General features: G+C 34.3%; 1 protein-coding gene and 1 long non-coding RNA gene across 11 annotated transcripts in view; one reads left to right on the top strand and one right to left on the bottom strand.

The window, feature by feature from the left end:
- Window positions 1-26,794, top strand: part of CHD9 (chromodomain helicase DNA binding protein 9) — a 220,747-nt gene that overhangs the window by 97,702 nt on the left and 96,251 nt on the right. For 7 of the 10 annotated variants that reach the window (XM_077898429.1, XM_077898433.1, XM_077898431.1 and 4 more), the window contains one exon: window positions 19,180-19,511. In XM_077898429.1, the coding sequence (XP_077754555.1) occupies window positions 19,180-19,511 (332 nt within the window). Of the gene's footprint in view, window positions 1-17,661; window positions 18,035-18,136; window positions 18,396-19,179; window positions 19,512-26,794 lie in introns of those variants that run through there. The other 3 variants (XM_077898437.1, XM_077898434.1, XM_077898438.1) reach the window with 2 other exon arrangements.
- Window positions 12,719-26,794, bottom strand: part of LOC144314389 (uncharacterized) — a 72,808-nt gene continuing 58,732 nt past the window's right edge. The window contains exon 3 of the long non-coding RNA XR_013380262.1: window positions 12,719-12,959. This is a non-coding gene — a long non-coding RNA (uncharacterized LOC144314389). The remainder of the gene's footprint in view (window positions 12,960-26,794) is intronic.

Raw genomic sequence — 26,794 nt, 5'->3', positions numbered from 1 at the left:
AACATTAACAATAAAACAAAATAGTGACTTTGGAATTAGCTTTGAGTTTAAAACTTGTTTCTTGGGATCCTGGGTGGCGCAGCAGTTTAGCGCCTGCCTTTGGCCCAGGGCGCGATCCTGGAGACCCGGGATCGAATCCCACGTCAGGCTCCCGGTGCATGGAGCCTGCTTCTCCCTCTGCCTATGTCTCTGCCTCTCTCTCTCTCTCTCTCTCTCTCTCTCTCTGTGTGTGTGTGTGTGAGAGACTATCATAAATAAATAAAAATTAAAGAAATATATAAAAAATAAATAAAACTTGTTTCTTCTGCTACTTACCTGCCATGTAACCTTGGGCAAGTTTGTTCATCTTGCCAGACTTCATTATCTTCATCTATAAAATGTGAATAATATTGGTACCAACCATGTAAGATTGTTCTCAATATTAAAATAAGCTAATCCATGCAGTGCTTGTTGTGATACTTAATGGTTTTTTGTGTGCCTATTTTCTAAACTCTTTACAAATTATTCTGTTTAATCTTATATTTATCAATCACTAAAACATGAACAGAACTAAAAGTGTGTGTGTGTATATAATTTGTAGTTAAAGATTATTTTTAAAGGAAGGGAAAATATATTTTAATGAATGAGTGATACTTATAGAAGTGAGAGATGATTTGGGAAGTTAGCTGGGTGCCATGTGTAAGACCTTAAATGCTGGGCTAAGTGAAGACTTAGGGTAGAGAAGAACCTACTATTAAGTAGCATTAACCTGCTATTGAAATGGAACAGAGCAAAGGCAGTAAGACTGCTTTAGGTGAAGAAGTCTACATTCCACTGAAAAATGTAACACTAGATTTCAGAAGATACTTACTTTGCAAGTATCTACTACAAAGTGATGGTTTGAAGGTATGATACATAATATGGTAACTGTATAGAGTGAGAAGACAGAGTTCTGGCCAGAATCCTGGGGAACCTGCACTTGTGGGGTAGGAGGAAAAAAGAAGAAACCAAGAAGTAAAGAAAGAATAATTAGATCTAAGACCTTGTAGTGTTTTGGAAGCAATAGAAAAAAGTGATGAGCAACAATGTCAAAAATTAAGATGCTGAAGTGGTAAGAAAAGATACCATCAGTAGACCACTCTTGAGATACCAGATATGAAAGGAAAAAGAAAAAAAGTGTTTTCTTGAAGGTTGAAAAGATGAGAAAAGTAGAAATGAGTATTTTAAATGTTAATATATACTAAACTTCTAGGGATATGATATACAGCTACTAAGTTAACATTGAAAGCTTCTGATTTCTGTTTTGGGAAACAGAAAATATATAATGCTATATTTATGCAGAATAAATTAATCTTGGTGTTTTGTGCAGTCTTGCTTCATTTTACCATATACTTGAGTAAGTTGCAACTTTTAATTTGAGATAAAGGTTATGTAGAAAGGCCCTGTATGTGAAACAGTTTCTTTTAATTACCAGGGAACTTGCTTGGTATTTAAGTGATTAAAAGAATACATTAGAAAAAAGAAACATGGTTATTTAAATGACCATAACAATACTTTATAGGAGAAACCATGTAAATTCTGTGTAACTTTGCAATCCTCAACAAAGCAGTAAGAATAAAGTTATTTTATTCCCAAAGAATTCATTGTTGTAATTAAAGCCCTATTGAGATGTAATTGATGTATTGTACAATCTATCCATTTAAGGTATAGAAATCAATAATTTGAGATGTAATTCATGTATTGTACAATATATCCATTTAAGTTATAGAAATAATTAATTTTTAGTATATTCACAGAATTATGGGTCTGTTACCATCATCGGTTTTAGAACATTTTCTGTACCCCCAGAACAAACCCCATATCCATTAACAGTTACTTTCTAGTTCCCTCACTACTTCAAGCCCTAGCCAACCACAAATCTACTTTATGTCTATGGATTTGCCTATTCTGGACATTTGAAATAAATGGGATCATACGACATATGGTCCTTTGTGACAGGCTTCTTTGATTTAGCATAATGTTTTCAAAGTTCATCTGTGTTGTAGTATGCATTGGTACTTCTTTTGTTGTTGTTGCCAAATATTCAGTTGTATGGCTAGGCTGTACCACATTTTGTTTATCCTTTCCTTAGTGACGGATATTTGGGTGGTTTCCACTTTTTGGCTGTTATGAATAATGCTACTACAAACATTCATACAAGTTTCCATTTCTGTTGGGTATATGTCTAGGAATAGAATTACTGGATCATAGCATAATTCTGTGTTTAACCTTTTTGAGTAACTTTCAGACTATTTTCCAGTGCAACTAACTAACTACACCATTTTACATTCCCACCAGCAGTATATGAGGGTTCTAATTTCTCCATACTTGCCAACTCTTCTCTTTCTTGGTATAGCCACCCTAGTGGTTGTGAAGTGGTACTTCAATGTGGCTTTGATTTGCATTTCCTAGATTGTTAAAGATGACTATCTTTTCATAGGCTTATTGGTTATTTATATTTCTTCTTTTTGGAGAAATGCCTATTCAATCTTTTGCTCATTTTTGAATTGGGTTGTTTGTCATATTGTTATTAGTTGTAGGAATTCTTTATATAATGTAGATCTAAGCCTGTCAGATACTATTAGCAAATATTTACTTAGGTTTTTTAAAATATAAAAGATCATGTCTTCCATGTATAGTGTGGCTTCTTGCTTTCCAATCTGTATGCTTTTTCTTTATTTTTATTTCCTAATTGCCCAATAATGAATACAAATGGCAAGAGTAGGCATCCTTCTCTTGTTCCTGATCTTAGGGAATGTATTCAGTCTTTTACCATTAAGTATGATACTAGCTATGAATTTTTTGTAGATGTCTGTTATTAGGTGTGTATGTTCCCTTCTACTCCTAGTGTTTTTATCATTAGGAGTTGTTGATTTTCAACATCAAATGCTTTTTCTACATTACTTAGGATGATCACGTGGTTTTTATTATTTATGCCATGGATATATTTTGTGTTACTTGATTTTCAGATACCTTGTATTCCTGGATGAATTCCATTTGCTCATGACGTATATGTTTATATATATTTGCTATTATTTTGTTGAGGATGTTTGTGTCTATATTGATAAGAGATAATGGTCTATAGTTTGAATTCATTATTCATCGGGCTCCTTGCATGGAGCCTGCTTCTCCCTCTGCCTATGTCTTTGCCTCTCTCTCTCTCTCTCTCTCTCATGAATAAATAAGTAAAATATTTTTTAAAAAGAAATTATAAGACCCATCAGTAGTTTATAGAGAGAAGTCTAATTAGGCAGTTGTATGGGATTAAGGAGGTCTCGTCACATATGTCATAGGCTCTTGAAAGCAAAAGAGTGACCATCCAGAAATCTAAGAGATCTAAGAGACAGATCTATTTAGAGGCACTATTTAGAGACAGATAATAGTCATAGGGTGGGGCTTCAACGACAGCTACAGGGGTTAGGAGAAAGGGATATTAAGATACTAACCTAGGGATGCCTGGGTGGCTCAGTGGTTTAGCACCTGCCTTTGGCCCAGGGCATGATCCTGGAGTCCTGGGATGTAGTCTCACATAGGGCTCTCTGCATGGAGCCTGCTTCTCTCTCTGCCTATTCCTCTGCCTCTCTGTGTGTGTGTCTCTCATGAATAAATAAATAAAATCTTAAAAAAAAAAAAAAGACAACCTAGATCTCGAGGTCTAGTGGTATTAGCTTCTTAATATGGGAATTGAAGCCTAAAGAACATAAATCATTTTTATGTGGGTTTATTGAGATATAATTTACATCCAGTAGAATTCATCTTTATTAGTGTACAGTTCTATGAGTTTTGACTACACTGCAATCAAAATAGAAAATCTCGTAATCCCCCAAAAACTTTCTCTCATGCATCTTTGTAATCAGTCTTTCCCCCAAGCCCAGACCTTGGTAACCAAAAATTAATTTTCTTTCTTTGTAGTGTTGCTCTTTTGAGAGTGTTGTATAAATGGGATGAGGTGGCATGTTGTCTCTTTAGTCTGGCTTCTTCCACTTAGCATAATATATTCTTGGTCCCATGTTACCAGTAGTGTGTTCTTCCAGGACCCTGAGTAGCATTTCATCATATTGATGTGCCAAAGATTGCAAATGCATTTACCAGTTAAAGGATGTTCAGGGTGTTTTCAAATTTTGGCAATTATCAATAAAGCCTCAAAAACATTTGTGTACAGGTTTTTGTGTTACTAAATGTTTTCATTTCTCTTGGGCAAATATATCACAGTGAGATTGCTGGGATCATATATGAAAAGATCTTCTATTTACCTTTATAAAAAGCAACCAGTTTTCCAAAATGGCAGTACTATTTTGCATTCCTATCAGCAGTGTGTAAGAGTTTTAGTTGCTCTTTTTTTTTTAATTTATTTTTTATTGGTGTTCAATTTACTAACATACAGAATAACCCCCAGTGCCCGTCACCCATTCACTCCCACCCCCCGCCCTCCTCCCCTTCTACCACCCCTAGTTCGTTTCCCAGAGTTAGCAGTCTTTACGTTCTGTCTCCCTTTCTGATATTTCCCACACATTTCTTCTCCCTTCCCTTATATTCCCTTTCACTATTATTTATATTCCCCACATGAATGAGAACATATAATGTTTGTCCTTCTCTGACTGACTTACTTCACTCAGCATAATACCCTCCAGTTCCATCCACGTTGAAGCAAATGGTGGGTATTTGTCATTTCTAATAGCTGAGTAATATTCCATTGTATACATAAACCACATCTTCTTTATCCATTCATCTTTCGTTGGACACCGAGGCTCCTTCCACAGTTTGGCTATCGTGGCCATTGCTGCTATAAACATCGGGGTGCAGGTGTCCCGGCGTTTCATTGCATTTGTATCTTTGGGGTAAATCCCCAACAGTGCAATTGCTGGGTCGTAGGGCTTAGTTGCTCTTTATTGTCTTCACCACTTAGTACTGTTAGGTTGGTTTGTTTTTTTAATTGTTTAACCATTGAAACAGGTGTGTAATGCTATCTCATTTATATAAGGACCATTAATCTTGATCACAGTAATTAAGGTTAACATTTACTGACTGCTTTTTATATGTCAAATACTGTTCTAAGATTCTTTATTTGGATTGTCTCATTTAAATTCACAGCAGTTCTGTTAGGTTAGGTGCTATGGTTATCCTTATACAGATGATAGAACTGTATCAAACACTGGCCAGGTTTTAGAAATGCAAATTGGGGATCCCTGGGTGGTGCAGCGGTTTATGCCTTTGGCCCAGGGCGTGATCCTGGAGACCCGGGATCGAATCCCACGTCGGGCTCCCGGTGCATGGAGCCTGCTTCTCCCTCTGCCTGTGTCTCCGCCTCTCTCTCTCTGTGTGACTATCATAAATAATAAATAAAAATTAAAAAAAAAAAGAAATGCAAATTGAATATGACCTTGATTTGTAAGTAATTACAATATAGTAAAGCAAATATAGCAGCAAAATTACATATTGTAAAAAACTGAGTTTTACATAGATGTTTGCTAGGCTACCTTTTGGAGAAAGGACACACTTGACAAGTATAACATGTCTTTTTTAAAACTCAAAGTTCAGTATTGCTGGGATATAAAGTAAAATAAGTGTTTGAAAATTGGACATATAACTGGCGAGAAAGAGATGATGCTCATGTTATTCAAAAGCATAACCTACAGTGAGTACAGGCTTCAATGTTCTCTTTTAGTTTTCTGTCCACGTTTGTGGATTTTAAAAGAGCTTCCTTTGCTCCAGCTCCACCCTCCTCATCATTAATACCATTGGTCACAGTAACTCTCAAACCTCTTTCAGCATTTTGTGGATTTCTTCTCCTATTAGAAGAAATATGTAATATTAAATCTTAAGCTCTCATTTTTTATAAATTAAACTTTTTAAGATAATTGCACATTTGCATGCAGTTGTAAAAAAAAAAATACAGAGAAATCCAGTGGATCCTTTGCCCAGTTTCTTGTTACATGGATGTTTTGCTGTGTACAGATTTTTTTTAGACTATTGCATAGGAATATTTAGTGAAGCAGTTTTCTCAGTTCAGATTTCCTATAGATGAGCTTCTGGTAGAATGGAATCATTACTAATCATAGTTTTCATTCTTTCATGATTCTTACAAAAATTGTGAAAAATTTTTTAAGTGGAGCTCACATTTGAAGATACTTTTCAGATCAAGATCTCTTTACTTTCTCATCAAACTTTTTTTCATTGAATAGTTTTACTCGAGTAATCGCACTGCAAAATTAACACAATTCCAAAAACTGTCTTCACTTCTGATACCAACTGCAAATTCTAGGGGTTCCCAAAGCCACCCTTAGTTTTAATAATATGTTAGCAATAACAGAACTCACTGAAAGCCATTATACTTGTGGCTATGGTTTATGATGGGGTAGGTTACAGGTTAAAATTAGCCACAGAAAAAGACACATGGAGAAGTCTTGGAAGCTCTGTGCTACCACACAAAACTTTCCCCATGGAGTCAGGTCCCGGCATTGATGTGTGATATTGGCATAGAGTATTTTCTACCAGAGAAGCTCACCTGAACTTAATTGTCAGTTTTTATTGGAGGTCCATCAAATAGACATGACTGATTGCACATGGTTGATCTCAGCCTTCAGTTGGACTAATAGATGATTCAAAGTCTCTCACCTTAAATCATGTGATTGGTCTTTTTGGTGTGATCAGCCCCATCATATGATCTAAGATGGGCAGCTCCTGACCTTAAAGATATTCCTATCAGGTCTGACATAAGTTATCCCCCAGAAGCTAAGGGTGGAGGCCAAACCTCTCTTTGGGTAAGACCAAATCTTTACTATGCTTACTGTTAGAAAAATAAGTTTTTTTGAACTTTATTCAACCCTTACTCATTCATTCATTCATCAAATGTTTTTTATTGTGTAATATATAGTATGCTGGTCTCCAGGAATACATGGACACGGTCCCTGCTCTATATAGAGCTTACTTCTAGTGTAAGTTTAGGATTTTGTTTCTTTGATTCTGTTAGCCAACACTTCCAAAATACAATAGACCAAAACAATAGCCTGGGTTGAACTCTATGAAATGAAATTGAAACATTCATTAACCTCTCATAACAGTGTTTTTCAAACTTTTTGAACTGGGACCAAGTATAGAAGTATCTGTTTATGAAATGTTTGTGGTATGTATATTTGTAAGGGTGTGTGTCCGTTAAGATATAACCAATGTTTTACAAAGCACTGATCTACATATAAAGAATGTTGGGACACCTGGGTGGCTCAGTGGTTGAGCATCTGTCTTTGGCCTGGAGCGTGATCCCGGGGTCCCACAGGGAGCCTGCTTCTCCCTCTGCCTGTGTCTCTGCCTCTCTCTGTGTGTCTCTCATGAATGAATGAATGAATGAATGAATAAATAAATAAATAAATCTTTAAAAAAAAACGTTTAATGACTATTCACTGAATTAATGACTCAAAATAAGATTTCAACTCAGTTCAAAAATACTCTCTTAAACAATGAGACCATCAAGAATAATGATGGCATATTTTTAAAGATTTTATTTATTTATTTGAGAGAAAGTTAAGAGCGAGAGGGAGCATGAGCAGGGGGAGGGGTAGAGGAAGAGGAAGAAGCAGACTCCCCCCTTGAGCAAGAAGCCCAATGAGGGACTCAGTCCCAGGACCCAAGAGTCATGACTTGAGCCAAAGGCAGACACTTAACCATCTGAGCCACCCAGGTGCCCTAATGATGGCCTGTTACTAGAAGGAGTCAGCTTAAAAATGTAGGACCTGAGATCTGAGGAGAAATTAAGGGGCAAGAGTACCCATTTCCATGGGATAGGCTCTAGATGAACAAACAGCCTGGGAAGTATAGTATGGCTAGTGGAAATGTTATTCAGTAGGGAAACTTAGGAAGACAAAATCAATATATTGTTTATTTTGCTTTGTAGCTAATTTCTTATCCCTGCTTAAGATGATTTCTGATTCATCTTTCCTCTGATCTTTGCTTGGCTAGTCTTTCTTTTCATTCAGATTTCAGTATAAATGGTCTCCTCAGTTAGATCTTCCCTGAATCCACTCTAAAATGATCACCCTACCACTTCTAATCATATCATCCTATTTTCATTCTCCGCATAGCTTTTACCTTTACCTGATGTTTTTCCTATTTTCTTCACTCTCTCAACTCTTAACCTACATTACAGCAGCAACTTCATCATCTTGTTTATTCTTTTATTCCCAGCACATATAACAATGTCTGGCAGGTAGTATGCACTGAAATAATATGTCTTGTATGAGTGATCTAGCTTATATTCCTCTTAAGCCCAAAACAGAATATATTTCTCTTGGTGAAACTAGATTATACTGTTAGTTATCTTGTTCATTATACCATATTTCTGTTTGTGCAGTCTAAGATTGAATTTGCTTTTTCAGCAAGCTCATGACACGATACATTCATTTAGTTTAGAGTGAGCTAAAAGTCCCTGGTATTTTTCACATGAGCTGCTAAGGCATCTACCATTTATTTTTTACTTAAGTAGTTGTTTTGTGTATGTGTGCAAGCATGCCCATTTATAGATTCAGCCTCATAGGACTTTTTTTTTTAAATCAGCATTTTTAGGTATGCTCTGAGAGGGAGGCTAATTAAGAACTAATGATAGGGTGGGTGAAGAGAGATTAGGCTGAAATGAAAGGCCAGTAGGAACCAGGAGATTGACCAGTTGGTACCAGTTCACAAATTTAAACTGAAAATGTTCTTTTGGAGAGGTTTAAGTGCAAGCTGAGGAAGTAAAATCTATTGGATAAACTTTGGAAGGGCTCACTTGACAGGATTAGATTTGCTTCTTCCTTTTCTTAAAAGAAATGTACCCTGACTCCACCAGGTTCAGACTTAACATCAGGATAACACCCTATCTGAATTATGTTCTTGTCTTCTTTCCCCACCTTCCCTACCCTTCCTTTCCCATCCATCCCCCTTTCACACATGGTGCCCTCAATATCCCAGCTGTTCTTGTTCAAAATAGTCGGTGGAACATTTTTAATTGCCCTTAGTCATTTATCAAACCTTAAGTCATTGTGGACTTCACAACACACTTCTTACAGGTCAGTGCTTCTCATGTTGTTACTAATTCTGTCTTCTGTGCTCTGCTCCTTAAAATCTGGATGGCAGTGACCAGTACTTTTAGAGACACTTTCTCCCCTCCTTAGAATCACTTCTACTTATAGTGTTGGAATTTTGTTTCGGAGTCCTGACTTGAGATATGACATTTCCTACCTTACTGATCTATCTGTCATTTTGTAGTTTCAGGTCACATGATGATACTTTTTTTTCCCCTATAACTTTAAAAGTTCTCCCTTTATAAAGTCTGTGACACACAACTGCTATGCCTAGACTGTCATAGACCCCAAAAGGGCATTTTAGCATTCCTATACCATGTTCTCCTCACTTCTGCTTCCACAAATAATTTTCTTTTTCTTGTGGTTAGAATTACACCCAAAGATACAGTTTCTCTCATTACTTACTTTGCATTCTGTAAGGTGAAATTTTAATATGGCAAAATTACATATACTTTATGATTTTAAAAATGCTTTTGACTTTTTATATATTGCTACTTTTTAGCATCTAGTAAAATTATATTTCTTTTGCCTACAAATGTAGATCAGGTTTAAATGCCTTATTTTGTCCTTATTGTAAATGTATTTATATTAACTTCCCCTTCATGTCATTTGTTTGTTAATAATCTCTTTGAGTATTCTAGTAGTTTTTTAGAAGTTATCTTAGGATTCTGACAATTAAAACTAGTTTTTTGTAATACAGGATATACAAAAACTAAATGTCTTTCAACATAACTCTCAATTTCCTCTTTAAAAGATTTGAAAGAAGTGTTTTCCTTTGTATTTAGTTTATAAATACATACAGAAACAATGCCCCCCAAATTGAGATTGTTATGGTTAGTGTTATCAAGCCACTTATGCAACTGCTCAGTTAATTTGCTTACACTGTTGCCCTTCTACTTTATTAGGACCTGTTGAGGCTGTAAGTATACTTCACCTTTGGATTTTATCAGAGTGCCACTGCCACACTCTACTCTCTCTCAGTCTGGGGAAAAAAACCAATGATGGCGACTTGATAAACTGCTTTGGAAATTGGAAAGGTTACTGATTTGTTATAGAGTATCATAAATTTAGTGCTTTATGAACTTTATTTTTTTAACTTATTTATTTATGAGAGACAGAGAGAGAGGGAGAGAGAGAGAGGCAGAGACACAGGAGGAGGGAGAAGCAGGCTCCATGCCAGGAATCTGACGTGGGACTCGATCCCGGGACTCCAGGATCAGGCCCTGGGCCAAAGGCAGGCACTAAACCGCTGAGCCACCCAGGGATCCCCTGCTTTATGAACTTTAGATCAATAGTCACCTATGTGGGAATGGTAGGCAATGGCAATGCTTAGCAAAATGATTTTTAAGAATTGAGCTCTACTGTTGTTTCAGTGTCATAGACATATACTTGTCCCATCTGTGCCTGACCTCTTTCATCTGCAGTTAGAAATAAGTTTTGATTTTATTTTTAACCACATAGGAATATCATGAAATAAGAAAATATACTCAAGATTATGTAAAATTTGGGCTGTAAAATGGTTTGTGAATTAACATATTCCGAAGTCTTTTTAAGACACTTTTTTTGAGGGCTTCTGTGTGGCTCATGTTGGAAGAGCGTGTGGCTCTTGATCTCAGGGTCCTGAGTTCAAGCCCCATGTTGGTTATAGAGATTTAAATAAATAAACTTAAAAAAAAAAAACTTAAAAAAAAATTTTCCCCTTAAAAATCATTTTAGAAAAGGTGGTATGAGGAAATTAATATTATTTATCAAAGTAATACTTATCTATAATATTTTAATTTTTTTAATGTGATATTTTGAATTGTCTGGCAATGGCCATACATATTTAAATGGCCAAAGGTGGGATAATTTGAACAACACATAAATAATCATAGTACCAGATTATAACCATATAATTAAATAAATATCCATGAGTCTCTACTATATATAGTATATGCTATATATAAATAATTGAGTGAATGAATAGAGACAGCTTTAATTTACAGGAGAATTCCAATTGAAAATGTGGGAAGAATGATAGAAATAGAACATTTACATTAGGCAAATACCACAATAATTGTTACAGGCAAGAACCATCAATGCATGCTAAAATTACTGGGCAAATGTATATGAGAAACGTGGTATTTGCTTAGTCTCATAAAATACTAATTATAAAAGGAGAGATTTATAGTAGAGAATCATGGTAGATACCAGTTTAATCAAGCAATCAAAGTCAACTAGTAAGTAATAAGGTATACTGACATCATATACCCCTGATATGGATGATGCACTGAGATGAGCACAGTGTCACATCACAGCAACAACAATAATACCTAACATCTCTGAGTATGTGTCTGCCAGACACCACACTGCACATTATCTGTTAGGCCTCACTGTAGCCCTCGTGTTACAAGGTACTGTTATATTTCCATTTTACAGATGAGGAACCTGAGGCCCAAGTAAATGATGAAAGTGGGACTAGAACCGGGTCTGACTGACTCTAGAGCTTAGTCCCTAAATCACAGCATTGTGCTGAGCATAGCTTTGTAGTAGCATGGCTAATTTGTAGACTGAAAAATGCAGTATATTTAATGTTGTCAAGTAAGTAGTAAACTTTGTGAGGTTTTGTGGTTTGATGTTTTTAAAATATACTTTCAATTTATCTGGAAGCAAAAGATGAACTTTTAAACAATATATCATTAAAATACACACTAACATAAATGGTTAAATAATACTTGTTTTCATATCATGTATGGCCTTTTTATAAATAAAAGTTTTCAAAAACAAAATAAATTTTTGTCAAATATTCAGGTATTTTTATTGAAACCACTTAGCAACCCTAAATCTAAAAATTGGATCAAGTTCTCTATATGTAATCATTTATTGATCCTCTCATTCTTTCAACATAAAGTCCAGATATTTTAGCACAACTTACAACACTTCTGATATTCTAACCCATTACCTTTCAGTCCTTATTACTTATCATTCTTCTATATGTACCTATTTTCTTGTTAACACCAACCTACTTGTTACTTCCAGAATATAACTTTTTAAATTTTATTATATAAGATTTTAAGTACACCAAAGTAGGGTATGCATCACCCAGCTATAATAGCCATCTGTTATAGGCACTGTTTCATCTGTATGATCCTCTAATTATTATTCCCACCTCCTCCATGGATTTTTAAGAATTTACTTATTTATTTATTTATTTATTTATTTATTTATTTGAGAGAAAGAAAGCGAGCAAGTAGAGAGAGGGGCAGAAGGAAAGGAGAGAGAGAATCAATCTCAAGCAGACCCCTGCTCAGCATGGAGCCCCGAGGTGGGGCTTGATCCCATGATCCTGAAATCATGACCTGATCTGAAATTAACAGTTGGACACAACGAACTGAGCCACCCAGGTGCCCCCTCCATGGATTATTTTGAAGCATGTCTCAATTGTATCATTTCATCTATAAATATTTCAACTTACATATCTAAAAAGACAAAAATGTTTGTCTTTAAAATACCACTGCAAGATTAATTTTTATACCTAAAATATAATTCCTTCATAATAAAATATATGGTCAAAGTTAAAATTTCTTTTTTTTTATTTATTTTTTATTGGTGTTCAACTTACTAACATAAAGTTAAAATTTCATAGTAGTTTTTTTTTAGTAGTTTAATAAATTTATTTTTACAATTGATTTTTTCCAGGTCTCTGAAAACAAGGACCACTCATTACATTTGGTTGATATGTATTTTAAGTGTCTCTTTTTTTTTTCTCTTTTATTTAGTCTTAAATCTCTTTGTTTTATTCCTTTGTTGAAGAGACTGAGTCATTTGTCTGTAGAGTTTTCCACATTCTGGACTTGCTGATTACAGCCCCATGATGTCCTCTAATATATTCTCCTCTCTCTGTATTTCCTGTAAGTCAAATAAAACAAATTTGTATTTAGAAAAACATGGCTTTGTGAAGATGTACTATCTGCCTGAATTGCTATGTGGGTGATTAAAATAGACAATACTTTTAGTAGTATTACCTTATCAATGTAAAATTCAAGATTTATGACACTAAAAAAAAGAAAGGAATGTCATAGTTAGCCAAAAGTAGAGACCTACGTACTATACTACAAGTCGCAAGATGAGAGTAGGCCTTTAAGTTTGTGAACATGGCACTTCACAGATGTGAAGAAAGCAAAGTAAAATAATTACTTTGCTTCCATCAAAAACTCTGAAAATAGAGCTAAAGGTAAAATTTAGAAAAAGACTTTGACAGATTATAGTTTGCTCTTGGGTCAATTTCCCCCCCTTCTTTTCTCTTTAAAAGCAGGTCTTTATTGGTAGCTTGTGGAAAAAATGCAATAAAGAGAAAACAAAAAAAAAACAAAAACAAAAATAAAGAGAAAACAAAAGAAGTCACCACATTGTTTGACACCTATTACTAAAATTTACTATAAATTTATTGTTTTTAGAAGGTTGGTTTTATATGAATATTTAAGTAAATAATATAAATCTTAAAAAGGTTAAAAACTAGCACACCAACTTACCATAAACAATTTAAGAGAACTAAAATGCCTTTTAAGCTATATTTATAATACTAAATTACTATATTTACTTTCCTATATTTACTGCAGAATTTTTAACTCTCTCCTCTTGGCTTCCACAACACTGCTCTTTTGCTGATACTGTACCATTCTTGTAGTTTCTTTTTGTTTTCCTTCATTAGCTCCTCTTCATTTGCTAGTTCCTTGAACTTGGTGTTTTAGGGCTTCCCTCTTGGTTCTCTTCTGTTACTTCTACATTGTCTCTCTAGGCAGTAACACTCATTTTTGCTCAAGGCTTGCAGTCCCTGTTCTGTTTCATATTGTCTTCCCCTGGAGTCTCTGTCCACCTCGACACCTAGGCTCGAAGCCTGACAGTCCTCTACTGAGAAGGGTTGGAAGACTTTTAGCTATCATGCAGTTTCATCTATGTCGTTGAAAATTTCTTGTTCTGTATTTTATTCTTACTAAGGAATTGTGTCTGGTTTATTATTTGAGGCCTTCTATTCTTTCATAATACTTAAAAAATACATGAAATGGGGTGCCTGGGTAGCTCGATTAAGTATCTGCCTTCAGCTCAGATGATGATCTCAGGGTCCTGGGATAGAGCCCTGCGTTGTCAGGCTCCCTGCTCAACGGGGAGTCTGCTTCTCTCTCTCCCTCTGCCCCTCTCCCCTGCTCATGCCCACAGGCCATATTATCATTCTCCCCTTCTTTTTGGAAATTTGTAATTTCCATTCCTATCCACCACTAGTAATTCAACAATATAAGTTATTTGTATGCAGCTAAAATAGTTCAAATTGACAAATTCCCACTATGGGTTGGTGAGTACATAGCAAAATCATTCCACCAAGAGAGGAGAGATCTGACTTATCTCTCAGATTTTAACACTTCTAATTTCTTTTCTTTTCTTCTTTCTTTTTTTTTGTATTTTATTTTGCTGTTTCTGAATTTCTTTTTTTAATTTTACTTAAATTTAATTTGCCAGCATATAGTATAACACCCAGTGGACACCTTTAATTTCTTGAACAAATCTCTTCTTTCTCTCATGCTGATCTGGACCCATTAAATATATATCATGAGTTGCCATTACATCATGACCTGTGGTTTGAAAAATACTCATACCACAAATCCTTGATTTTCCCATGTATGGGTATATGACATAGTAGATCTTCCATCTATTCCTTTCAGTTGCTATCAACATAATATATCATAAAATCATCTCTATGTTTTGCTATGACTTCTTTGTCTTATAAAAATTTAGATATGATATTAACATATATGCCTTCTCTTTGTTTTGTTTTTTTTTTGTCATTTACCGTATAGGTTTTTGGAGAACAAGACCTTTGTCTTTGTATTTGATTTTTTTTTTTTTTTTTTTTTTTTTTTTTTTTTTTTTTTTTTTTTAAATATTTATTTATTTATGATAGTCACAGAGAGAGAGAGAGAGGCAGAGACATAGGCAGAGGGAGAAGCAGGCTCCATGCACCGGGAGCCCGATGTGGGATTCGATCCCGGGTCTCCAGAATCGCGCCCTGGGCCAAAGGCAGGCGCCAAACCGCTGCGCCACCCAGGGATCCCTGTATTTGATTTTTAAACAGCTTGTGTTTAAAAAAACATTTTGGAATTATGACAAACTTACAGAAAAATCACAAGTGAAGTACAAAGAAATTCTTTCACTTTGTAAAGAATTGGAAAGTAGATTGCAGACTTGATGTATCATCACCACCAAAGCCTTTAATATATATTTCCTACAGTTAAGGGAGATATTTTTCTCTATCACTATAGTGTAACCATAACAAGTGGGAAGTTGATAGAACAGGAGCTGTGGGATGAGGAGGAAAATAGAACAAAATACAATTAAGTAGACTTGACAGTTTGATGAGTGCTTACGTAAAGGAGAGAGGAAAAACTGTAGCATTGAGAAAAGCATATCAACTACCCTTTTGTATGTGTGTATGTGTGAATTGGGAAATGTCCTACATTAAAAATGTTTAGTTACTTAACACCGTGATACTGATGCTTTGTGGGAATATAATTTTAAAATACTGTCTTTTAATAGCAGAAGAAATATTTGACTAGGATTTCTCCATTGTTGTCTACTCTTAAAATTTATCATTAAATAATTAGAATTTTGAGTCAAGTAATAAAATTTTGAACAGCTTTAATGGGAGAAGGTGAGATATTTTGGAAATCATCCTAGGTTCTGAGGATAGTGTTAGTGAGTTAAGGTTATAGAAAGAAAACAGCAAGAAAACTGGCGTCTTCTTTTTTTTTTTTTAAACTGGCATCTTCTATTTCAGCCCTGACTTCTCTAAGGATCCAGTCTAAATTTTCAGTTACTGGAGCTTTTAAACTTATCACACACACATACACATCCTTTCTTGACTAGATATTCTATTTATTTTACCTTCTCCTGTGCCAGTGCTTGGTCTAGAAACCAAGCATTGACTCTTCTGCTCTTCACCTACCCATATCTAATTGATTTCTACATCTTGGAAAGGGCACAGGGGAAAACTCATTTCATACTAGCTTTATATTACTAGTGTCTCTGAAATTTTGAGAAAGTAATTTGGATTCTTTTGTATTCAGATTAATCTGTGTACATTATGATATTTGAACCACATATTAGGAGCATGGTTTTTATAACGAGGTGCTTTGCTTCATCAGTCAGTCGCTGTGTGATCTGGGGTGAGTTACTTCTTCATGCCTCTGTATCCTCAGCTATAACTACATACCTCACGGGGTTATTTTGAAGATTAAGTTGTTATATAGTATGAGGAGTAGTGCCTGGAACACAGTAAGGATTAAATACGTGTCAGCTGTATTATTGTTATCATTATGATTTTTTTGCTTGCTCTCAGGTTGTTCTAGCATTTTATAATACATTTTATAAGAGGGTATCTACCATTTGCTACTCTTCTCTCCGTTGTTGCTATTACCCTATTTCCATTCTGAATTAAATTAGCTATTATGTGAGAAATGCTTAGAGTAGTAAGCGCTCAGTAAGTGTTAGCCCTTACTATTGGTTATTGTGATTTTTATGTAGATGATGCCTCAGGGCAGTCAGATCCTTTCCTTTCCATTAGTGGTTCTCCAAATTTTAACTTTTCCTGCTGTCCACATTGGTCTTTCCTCTACACTGGGCATATAATGTTGTTCCATTTTGAGACCTTTGGTGCTTAAAAGGAAAGAAACAAAAAACAAAGAAACGTCAAATAACTTGCCAGGAGCAATTGAAAAAATGGTATTAATGAAAGAAGCAAATTTGAATTTTGTAGCTATTTAGGTATGTAAGGGCACTGCTTATTAAAATAATCTCATTTTTTATAGAAAGAAAAGTTGTATAGATGAAATTCAGGAGGACTTGTTATTTATTTTTAGCAAGCGACTGAAACTAAAATTTTATCTGAAAACTCCACAGTTCAGTTAAAATAGAATCTGAAGGGTAAAGGTCAGGAAGGTTTTATGAGTTTTTTGTTAGGAAAATAAATTAACATATTTCTCCTGGTTTAAATAAAGAAAAAATGTAAGTGTCGTTACTTATTCTCTGTGGGCATACAGGCAGCTCTCCGGTGTTCTTTTTGAAATCTTAAACTTCTCTTTAGAATTTAAATGAAAATAGTTTCATTCCTCTGTCTTAAAAACAACATTGTTAGCTTTTTGTTAGAAGAATCAGAAGGGAACTTATCTAATTTCTCAAAGAGAAGTCACTTGTTCTATGTTCATTTGCATGACCTGCTCTTTAACCCTTTCCTCCTCATCAGCTATTTTCCTACTTCCAGTATTTTGTGGTATCCTGGAGAAAAGTATTTTTCTCCAGTAAAAATTGCGTCGCATTTTGTTTGTTAATATTGATAGCTCCATAGAGCCATTTCTCTACAATTTTAGTTTTCAGATGAGCTCTTAAAATCAGGTTTTATGTGTATTTTTTAAAACGACTGCAGGAAGTGGCAGAGTGAGAGTTAATGTGTTACATGGAGGGAAGAACAGTCCATCGGGGGTTAAATTGCAGAGTCTAATGGAATAATAACTGGTAGCACCATCTGCTGGCCTACTTCCGCAGAAGGAGTCAGTATTTTTAACGACATCTCTAATATTCATGCTGATGCATTTTGATGCTTTGTGCATTCATTTCTTTCTGTGCTTTGTTGGAATCTGGCTATCTGCTTACAGCTATTGAGGAAACTCAGCTTTTTAGGAGGGGTTTACAGCCTTTTTCGTATCTAAATAGGATGAACAGTGGCTATAAACTTGCCAAGGCAGAAATGTGTTGATAAATCACAATGTGTGTTTGTGGAGGGTTGTGCATCTCTTGGTTGCAGCTTGCTAAATAGGCCATTTAGGAATCTTCTTTCAATGCTTTTTTCTTGAGCACTGCCTGGGGTGGTGAAAAAGCAGAGGGCAAGCCTTTGTCTGACGCCAAAAATGTCTTCAGTGAAGAGGCCAAGAGGAAGGGTAAGTGAAAGCCTGAATGAGTGGGAGGAGGAGGGGTTCTTTGGGCTAAAAGGCTAATGGGATTGAATAACCTTCCTTATTACTGGCTGCTGCTGCGGGAGTCGTACTGCATCGCCATCTTGAGCTTGTTGCTGTTTTCTCGAGTCTTGGTTATTTGTTATAGCCTGTAGGCCTTAAGGTGGCATTTTAGTGAGCATTCTAAACCCTCCTTCCTTTCCCAGTGCTGCAGCACTGCTATGAAACCTTTGATGAGGCAGGTATAGAAAAGATATCCAGTGAAGCACACTGGAATCAGCATGAAAATGTGTGTGGAAATTCCTGGTGGTTTTTTCCTTTGCTATAGTCAGAGGCATGTTTACGGGTAAGAACATAACAAAACTGTGATCTAAGTATATGTGGATGAATGCGTGTTTGAAGAGGATATTCTTTTTTAAATGCTGTTGATCTGCTTCCTGTGATATTGCTAAAATATTAATAATTTTAACGTAAAACTGTAAAACTTGGAGGTTTTTTTTTTTCAGAATTGCTTGAGCGAAATAATTATGATACAGAAAGAAAAAAATCCACATTTAACTCTTTCACGGAAAAACTAAAACTTTCTCTAATTTTAAGTATGAGAATGTCTGTTTACTAACTAGCTATGTTGCTGCATAGATTGCACATTAAAAAATGATTTAAATGATTTCAGGTTCTAGTTCTAATTTCTTGTAAATCAGAGAAGCTTTACATTTCTAAAAATTATAATAAACTAAGGAGTAGTCATTCTATATTAAAATTGCTATTTTAGATTTATTAATAATTTTCAGAGTTCTGGAGTGAAGAGGAAAGAAAAGACTTTTATTTCAAATGTCCAGAGTATTTATAGGACAGAATTTGAATCAACTAACTAATCAAGAACGCTGTGAATCTACCTTATCCTTCTTTAACCTTCATTTTTAAAAACAGTAGTTGAGCTTCTCCTTTTACACCTACACTAATTTCTAGATCAGCAAACTGTTACAATTTTAAATTTGTTTGTAGTACTCACATATTGGCTCACGTATTTTACTTTATCTTTAAACGTAATTTTAAATGTTCGTGTATTTATGTTAATTGTTTTAGGTGTGCTTTGATACGTTGTATAAAAAGTCTTCTGATCTCTCTAGCCCCCATCTTCCAAGAAGAGTGATGGTTCTGGGACATATACTAAGTTGCAGAATACCCAGGTGAGGATCATGTCTGAAAAGAAGCAGAGGAAAAAGGTGGAATCAGAAAGCAAGCAAGAAAAGGCTAATCGGATAATATCAGAGGCCATAGCAAAAGCAAAGGAACGTGGGGAGCGCAATATTCCGAGAGTAATGAGTCCCGAAAACTTTCCTAGTGCTTCAGTTGAAGGAAAAGAGGAAAAGAAAGGTAGACGGATGAAATCCAAGCCAAAGGACAAAGAGAGCAAAAAAACAAAAACTTGTTCTAAGTTAAAAGAGAAGACAAAAATTGGGTAAGTTGGTTAAGAATTTAATTCCCTTTGAATTTTTTTGCCAAAGTACGATCTGTCTCATCTTTCACTTTTGATGTGTGTGTAATGTATTTACTCCCTCTTTGAAGTTTTGTAAGATATACTATGTGTACCTTATTTCCTTTTCTGGAATGAATTGAGGAATATTCCAAGATTTACTACATTTTACTATTCTGTGATCATAGCTTTTTGCACATTAATATTAGTAAAAGGAATTTAAGATAGAATATTTCATGGATAAAACAGAAAAAGGAAAACAAACAAAACCAAGCCCATTTCTGTACCAGTTCCAAATTCACTTTCTTTATATAAAGTGCATTAAAATCTTGTTTAAGATTTCTTTACTGTGTTTTAGTTTTACTTCATAGAGCATCTTATACTTTGGAAATGTGAACTACAATCTTTTCTCATAAACCCACAACTTTGGACTAAATGGAATGACAAGAAAACTAACCATTTAAATCAACCGTGAGCAGCTCTCGGCTCTTACTGGTCTCTCTCACTGTCTTTCTGATTTACTTTATGTAATAAAGAGGCCAGGTGAGGATTAATGCTCCAAGAGAATTATAAAGCCAAGGAATTGCTCTAGAAGGGTACATTAATCCTTGGTGTTTTTGACTACTCAACTGACACATTTTCAAAAAATAAAACATAATGTTAATATTTGTATTATATTTAAAATTTGCATTCCAGGGTAAAAATAACCTAAGACCAACAGTTTAGAATTGTTTTTGCAGGAATATTTGGTCACTTTTGAAGGTTTTATTGAAATTTTAGATAAAGTGTTTAATCTGTCTTTTTTTTCCAAAGTACACAGTAAAGAATTTCTATATTTTGAAAATCTCCATTTGCTTAAGAAATAATTGATGCATTATACAGATATTTAGAACTAATACAAATTGGTAAAAACAAATTATCAATCAGCATTTTAAATGTAGTCACCAAACTGAAGTATAGTGTCATATCCTGACTCCTTTCAATCCAAATCATTAAATAACATGGGCTCTCTTGCCATGATAGAGCAGTGATTAATGTTTGTGATTTTGCATTTTATTTGTAGACAGCTAAAATGAAATTTGTAAGTTAAATTCTGCTCCTTTTATATTTAAAGGTTTTTGACATGAAAGTACCTTATTTTTCCAGTATTTTATCTAGTTTTAATTAGGAAAATTAATTAGGAAATCCCATATTTAATCCTTTAATGTATTAAGGTATAGTATAATTAAAGTTTTCTAGTTTTAACTTAAACAGATACAGGCAAAGTGATGTACTATTTGGAAACGCATTAAAAAAAAATAATGCACAAACCAAGAGAAACTGGTAGAAAAACTTCAAAAGTTACAATAAGTTTAAATTTGGAAGGAAATAGATGGAGACAAAAGATACCAGAAGTGAATCTGGTTCAAGAAAAACAGTGTACGTAAGGGGAAATTAGAAATAATTGTAATAGGAAAAAGTAGATTTATGAAAATGACTATAAGGAGAAGTAGTATAATACACTAGAATGTCTGACTTATTGTGATATTTATATTAGAAAGATTATTAATAAATGATTTTAATATTGCTCAGCATTGATCAATTTAGTACTTGTTTTTAGAGTGTTCTTGAGAAAACAGGTAGGTGAGAATTGTATTGGAAAGAAATACATGGCAAGACACTGAGCAGTTGCTAGAGAAAAACTCTGAGAGGATAAGAGCATTCTTTTGATAGAGGAATTTATGAGTGGCAACCAAGTTAAAGTAAAATGAAGTAAAACAGAAGCATGCCCTGTTTATTGCTATTAAGCTGTTGGAGTAAAACAATAACTTCTTGATCATCTTTATCAAACAAAGACAAAGATTGTCATGTTGGAGGAAAAAATGTAGTTGGAAGTGAAATTCACATACAACCTAGAGTTCCTATACAAGTCAATTGAAATATTACTGTACTTTCCACTAAGCCACTACATGTAAATTTTGAATTTACCAAGTTTTTAATTTCTTTGTGAAGTCACTTAAATACTTTAGTTGCATAATTTTAATTAATAGCTTTTTATGATATATTAAACATTTTCTTATGAAAGTTTTATTTTTCTGCTAGTTTGAGAAAAATTGGGCTATTGCTACTACCAAATGTCAGAAACCAGGTAAAGTTTAAGGGAATGTATGCTAGAGCTTAACCACCAGCAGTGTGAAATAGAAATTTTAAGAGTAGCTAAATTTGTAAACAGTTATGGTTGATGTATAGTCAGAGTTGGTGCTCATTTCACTGACATGTGTGATTTGAGAGAGTCTAGAAAGAAGAAAACCAGTACTGCTTCTACTTGGTGGTGTGCTTGAAACCTTATCATTCCTGTTACTTTTGTAGATTAATTTTTTTTTTAAGTACAAGAAAAGAAGGACCCTTTCCAGAGCACTTAGGTACAGTCTCACTGCATCCTCACACCTCTGTGAATTAGGTTGGCACACAGTGTGCCAATTTGGTTAAGTTCTTTGGCTGTGGAGCCCGGAACATTTGTTCAGATCCCAGTTTTGTTACCTATAAGCAGCATGACCCTGACAAGCACTTAACATCTCCAAGCTTTAGTTTCCTCCTGTGTAAAAAGAGGATAATGATAGTACTTGCCTCGTGGTGTTACTTTGGGGGTGAAATGATTTAATAGTGCTTAAAGCATATGGAGCAGTACCTGGAGTTTCGTAAATATTAGTCATTATTTTTTGAAAACATAAGCCACGCCCCTTTCTCCAAGCCGAAACTTTCATCCATCTGCCTAGGTTCTTTTTCAATTAAGGCTCAGTTCCCAAATAAGACCAGTTAAAAAACTTAATCAGATAGTGCACATTTCGGTAGCACATCTACTTAAAAAAAAAAAAGAAAAGAAAAGAAAAAAAAGAAACACAAGAACAGTTGCTAATTGTTAAGAGAGGTCGTAAGTTAGCTTATTAATGGCTTTTTTCATATGAGTATGCTTCTATTTATCAGGTAGCTAGGGTAGCATTTAGGAGAGGTAAATTTTGTTTGAAACATGCCTGAAGCTTGGAAGGGTTGCCCATGGTTATGTGGAAGGGGGTGAGTTGAAATGGAAATGACAAGGATAAAATAGTGAGGTAGGACAGGAAACAGCCTTTTTGTACTTTAATGTTGGTCATGATCTTAGCAGTCAGGTTCTAACAAGCTGCCTTCCAACTAGAATAGCAGATAATTCTTTAGTAATAATAGGTGCATAATAGATGCTCCATGAATGGAATGGAATCAATTTTATGGAATGAATGAGTGGAAGATAAAATATTAAATGTTACCAAATGGTTGAATTTTATTTGTTAAATCAAAAACAGAAATGGCAAGCTAATCCTGCACTGAAACCACAGGGACATAACTAATGATTTAGTAATAGAGAGTTAGATTCTAAAATAAATTCATACTAAGACTTCGAGTACAGTTTTCTTATGGTTTTATGTATGATTTGAAATTATATAATAGAATGTCACATGGTTCGATTGGAGCATTTTAAAATTTATGGTTTATAGCTTTAACACCTAAATTATGGTTCCATGTTGTCAATTAGAATTTACCTGTGTGGGACACTTGGGTGGCTCAGCAGTTGAGCGTCTGCCTTTGGCCCAGGGCATGATCCTGGAGTCCTGGGATCAAGTCCCACATCGGGCTACTTGCATGGAGCTTGCTTCTCTCTCTGCATATGTCTCTGCCTCTCTCTCTTTGTGTCTTTCATGGATAAATAAAATCTTTAAAAAAATAGAATTTACTTGTGTGTGTTACAGGCTATTCAATTGGCATTGGTAGAATGATTTTGATACTTAAAAAATTTTTAAGATTTTATTTATTTATTTGAGAGAAAGAGAGAGAGAACTAGAGCAGGAGGGGTAGGGTAGAGGGAGAAGCAGACTCCCCAGTGGGTCGGGAGCCCGATACAGAACTCCATCCCAGGATTATGACCTGAGCTTAAGGCAGACGCTTAATGCAAACGCTTAACCAACTGAGCCACCCAAGCATCCTGATACTTAAAAATGTTTTGTGGCTCTATAAACTTAATCAGTAATAGTCCTTCAGAATTAAACTTACTGTTTCTTTTTTTGTATTATTCATAATTTCTCTTTCTGTATACTGGATATCAGGTGGCTAACAATAACTTCTCTCATTAGTTAAAGTAGAAATAAAGGATTTATTTCTAAATAAGGAAATATTTATCAAATTCAAGTAGAATTTAAGGATGTCATATAAACTTAATATAAAAGGATGTCATATTATAAAGGAAAACAATGAAACATAATTAAATTTTGAAATTATATTGTGCCCTTTTTCCTATAGTTTGTTTGAAACCCCAAAAAGTGGGAAGGAAAATAACATTTATTGATTGCTTCACATCATATATATATACATATATATGATGTATGTGTTTTTCAAACCAAACTAACATGTACATTTGCCCATGTGCATGTCCATAGCGATACTTTCACAACTAAATACTAAAATATATAAGGAAAGAATGAATTAACAAAATCTGAGGGAAAATATAATGAATCATTAGAAATTGAGAATTATCAATTTATACTCCATGTTATTAATAAAATGACAAATGAGGCCCTGATTGCATGTATTAAAATAGAAGAATTAAATATCTGTTTAGATAAAATATAAATATATTAATTGTTTCTTGGCATATGGCAAAAAACACTTTGAAAGATGTATGGTATAAATTTATTATGTATTTTTAAGTGTTAATCATATGCCATTAATAGTTTATAGAGGTTCTATAATTTTTAAATGCCAAACAGGTAAAATGTCTTACTGATTTCACTCCGTCGATCTAAACTTAAACTCAGTGAAAATCTTTCTGCATTCATCTGCAAAAAGAATTAATATAGCATACATTATTTTTTATGAATTTAATGAAGATGTGCAGTTCCATTTTTAAGAAGTATTCCTTTACATTAAATGTATTAGTAAGATCTGTCATTAGCAAATAATGTGTTGTATGTATTTTATTGAATCTAAGATATCATTGATTATGAGGCACACCATTATTTTATGTGTCAGTAAGAAAGGAAAAAAATATATTGCCAGTTAAAACTATGGCATATGTGTGATCATTAAGTGAATCTTGATTTCATAGATGTTAATATGTGGGGAAAAAATATATCTTAGAATCACTGAAGTAAAGTTTTTGATTTAGTGCTCCTACTCTGTCAATATTTTTCAACATAAACACTTTTTTTTAAAAAAAGTACTTTTTAGGGGATCCCTGGGTGGCTCAGCGGTTTAGCGCCTGCCTTTGGCCCAGGGCGTGATCCTGGAGTCCCGGGATCAAGTCCCACATCGGGCTCCCCGCATGGAGCCTGCCTCTCCCTCTACCTGTGTCTCTGCCTCTCTCTCTCTCTCTGTCTGTCTGTCTCTCATGAATAAATAAATAAAATCTTTAAAAAAAAAAAAAGTACTTTTTAAAAATATGAAACTGCTGATAAATATATTGACTACAATTAATATTTAGCTAATACTTGTATCTTTAGTAACTCTATGAAACAACTCCGTGAATTCAACTTTTTGAAAAACTCATATCTGTCCTTAAACAGGAAGTAATTTATAGTCCAAGTTACCAAGAGCATACAAGACAATGTTACTTTCACAAACTGAAGGATTAACTGAAATAAAGAACCCTTGTAAAACTTGTTTTTCTCAGAGGAGTTTAAGCTGGAGTCTTGAGTTGACCCTTAAGTTGGAGAAATTTCACCAGATTAAAAGTATTTCTTTAAAAAAAAAGTTTATATTTTCTTTTTTTTTTTTTTTAAGATTTTAATTATTTATTCATGAGAGACACAGAGAGAGAGAGAGGCAGAGACACAGGCAGAGGGAGAAGCAGGCTCTATGCATCCCAACGCGGGACTCGATCCTGGGTATCCAGGATCACACCCTGGGCCAAAGGCAGGCGCTAAACTGCTGGGCCACCCAGGGATCCCAAGTTTATATTTTCTGACTTTAAAAATAGCCACAGTGTCTTTCACTTGGCTTATGAAGAAAAACATTATAATGTGAAATAGTATTTTTGCTTGTTTCCTTCACTTATGATGAATTGGATGCATTAATTACACAAATGGACTAATTGGGGAAGATTCATTGTTTGTCCAATTATTGCAATGAGAGAATCAACAGGGGGCAATTATAGATTGACACTGTGTAGAATGCAGCTTGTTACCCAGCCTCTACTAATAAACATGTGGGCAGGATTCAGATGAGTGCATAAATTACATCTGAAAATCAAATATAGATGTCAAGTATAAACACTGAGGTTTTCTAGTGCAAATGAATTAACATTTCAAATTTATACTTAGTTTGAAATTGCCCTTTGCTGTCTGAAACAAGCTGTGTTTTGATATTTAGTTCTTTTACTTGCTGAATGTATCTGTTGCTACAATTTGCTAACATTGATAACAGATCTTTAATGTTTTAAAAAAAAACTTGCAAAAAGCCTTTATTATTAATATATTCTGTATTTGGCTCTTTGGTGATATTTCTAAGAATAGCAAACTGTCAGCTTATTTGAAGAATATCTATAATGAAATTTTACTTTCATTTATAATATTTTATTTTAGAATTCATATAGTCGACTCTGTGATCCATGATGAAGGAATGGAATGCTCTTTGGTAATTGGGTATTTCACTTAACTGATTTCATTTTATTTTTCCTACTTTTGGATCACCTGATTTCCCTCAGTAATATTTATGGCAAACATTTGTCATTATACTGGCAGTAGAGATTTCTGGTTGTTCAATAATCAGATAAACTTTAACCTTAATAATTTACTAAAAAGATAATAATAGTTTCATATTTCTCTGTATCCATTAAACTGTGTATATTTATTAGGTATCTCTTGACTGGTTGAAGTATAGTTTCAAAATACTTTTTGAAAATTTTATTAAAATCAGCAAGATGTTAGAAATAGTACAGTAGGAATAAAGAGCCCTTTATTGTCTTTTACTTAACCTGTGACTCAGGCATTTTATTTATTTCACCTTTTGGAGCTAAAGCTTCCCTATTAGTATAGTGAGACCAGTACCTTATCTGTCTCAGAGGGTTTTCTCAGGATTGAAGGAGAACAAAAAAGTACTTTGGTGTTTTAAGTGCTCTGTAAATATGAAATAATTTTATTATTTTATTTATTTTATTTTATTGAAGGAGAACCAAAAAGTACTTTGGTGTTTTAAGTGCTCTATAAATATGAAATAATTTTATTATCCTGAATATTCGTTCTTAAGAGAACTCTGAACTATAG

Source organism: Canis aureus, chromosome 5 (genome assembly GCF_053574225.1).
Source record: "Canis aureus isolate CA01 chromosome 5, VMU_Caureus_v.1.0, whole genome shotgun sequence".
Classification (NCBI taxonomy): domain Eukaryota; kingdom Metazoa; phylum Chordata; class Mammalia; order Carnivora; family Canidae; genus Canis; species Canis aureus.
This window is presented reverse-complemented; position numbering and strand designations above follow the sequence as displayed.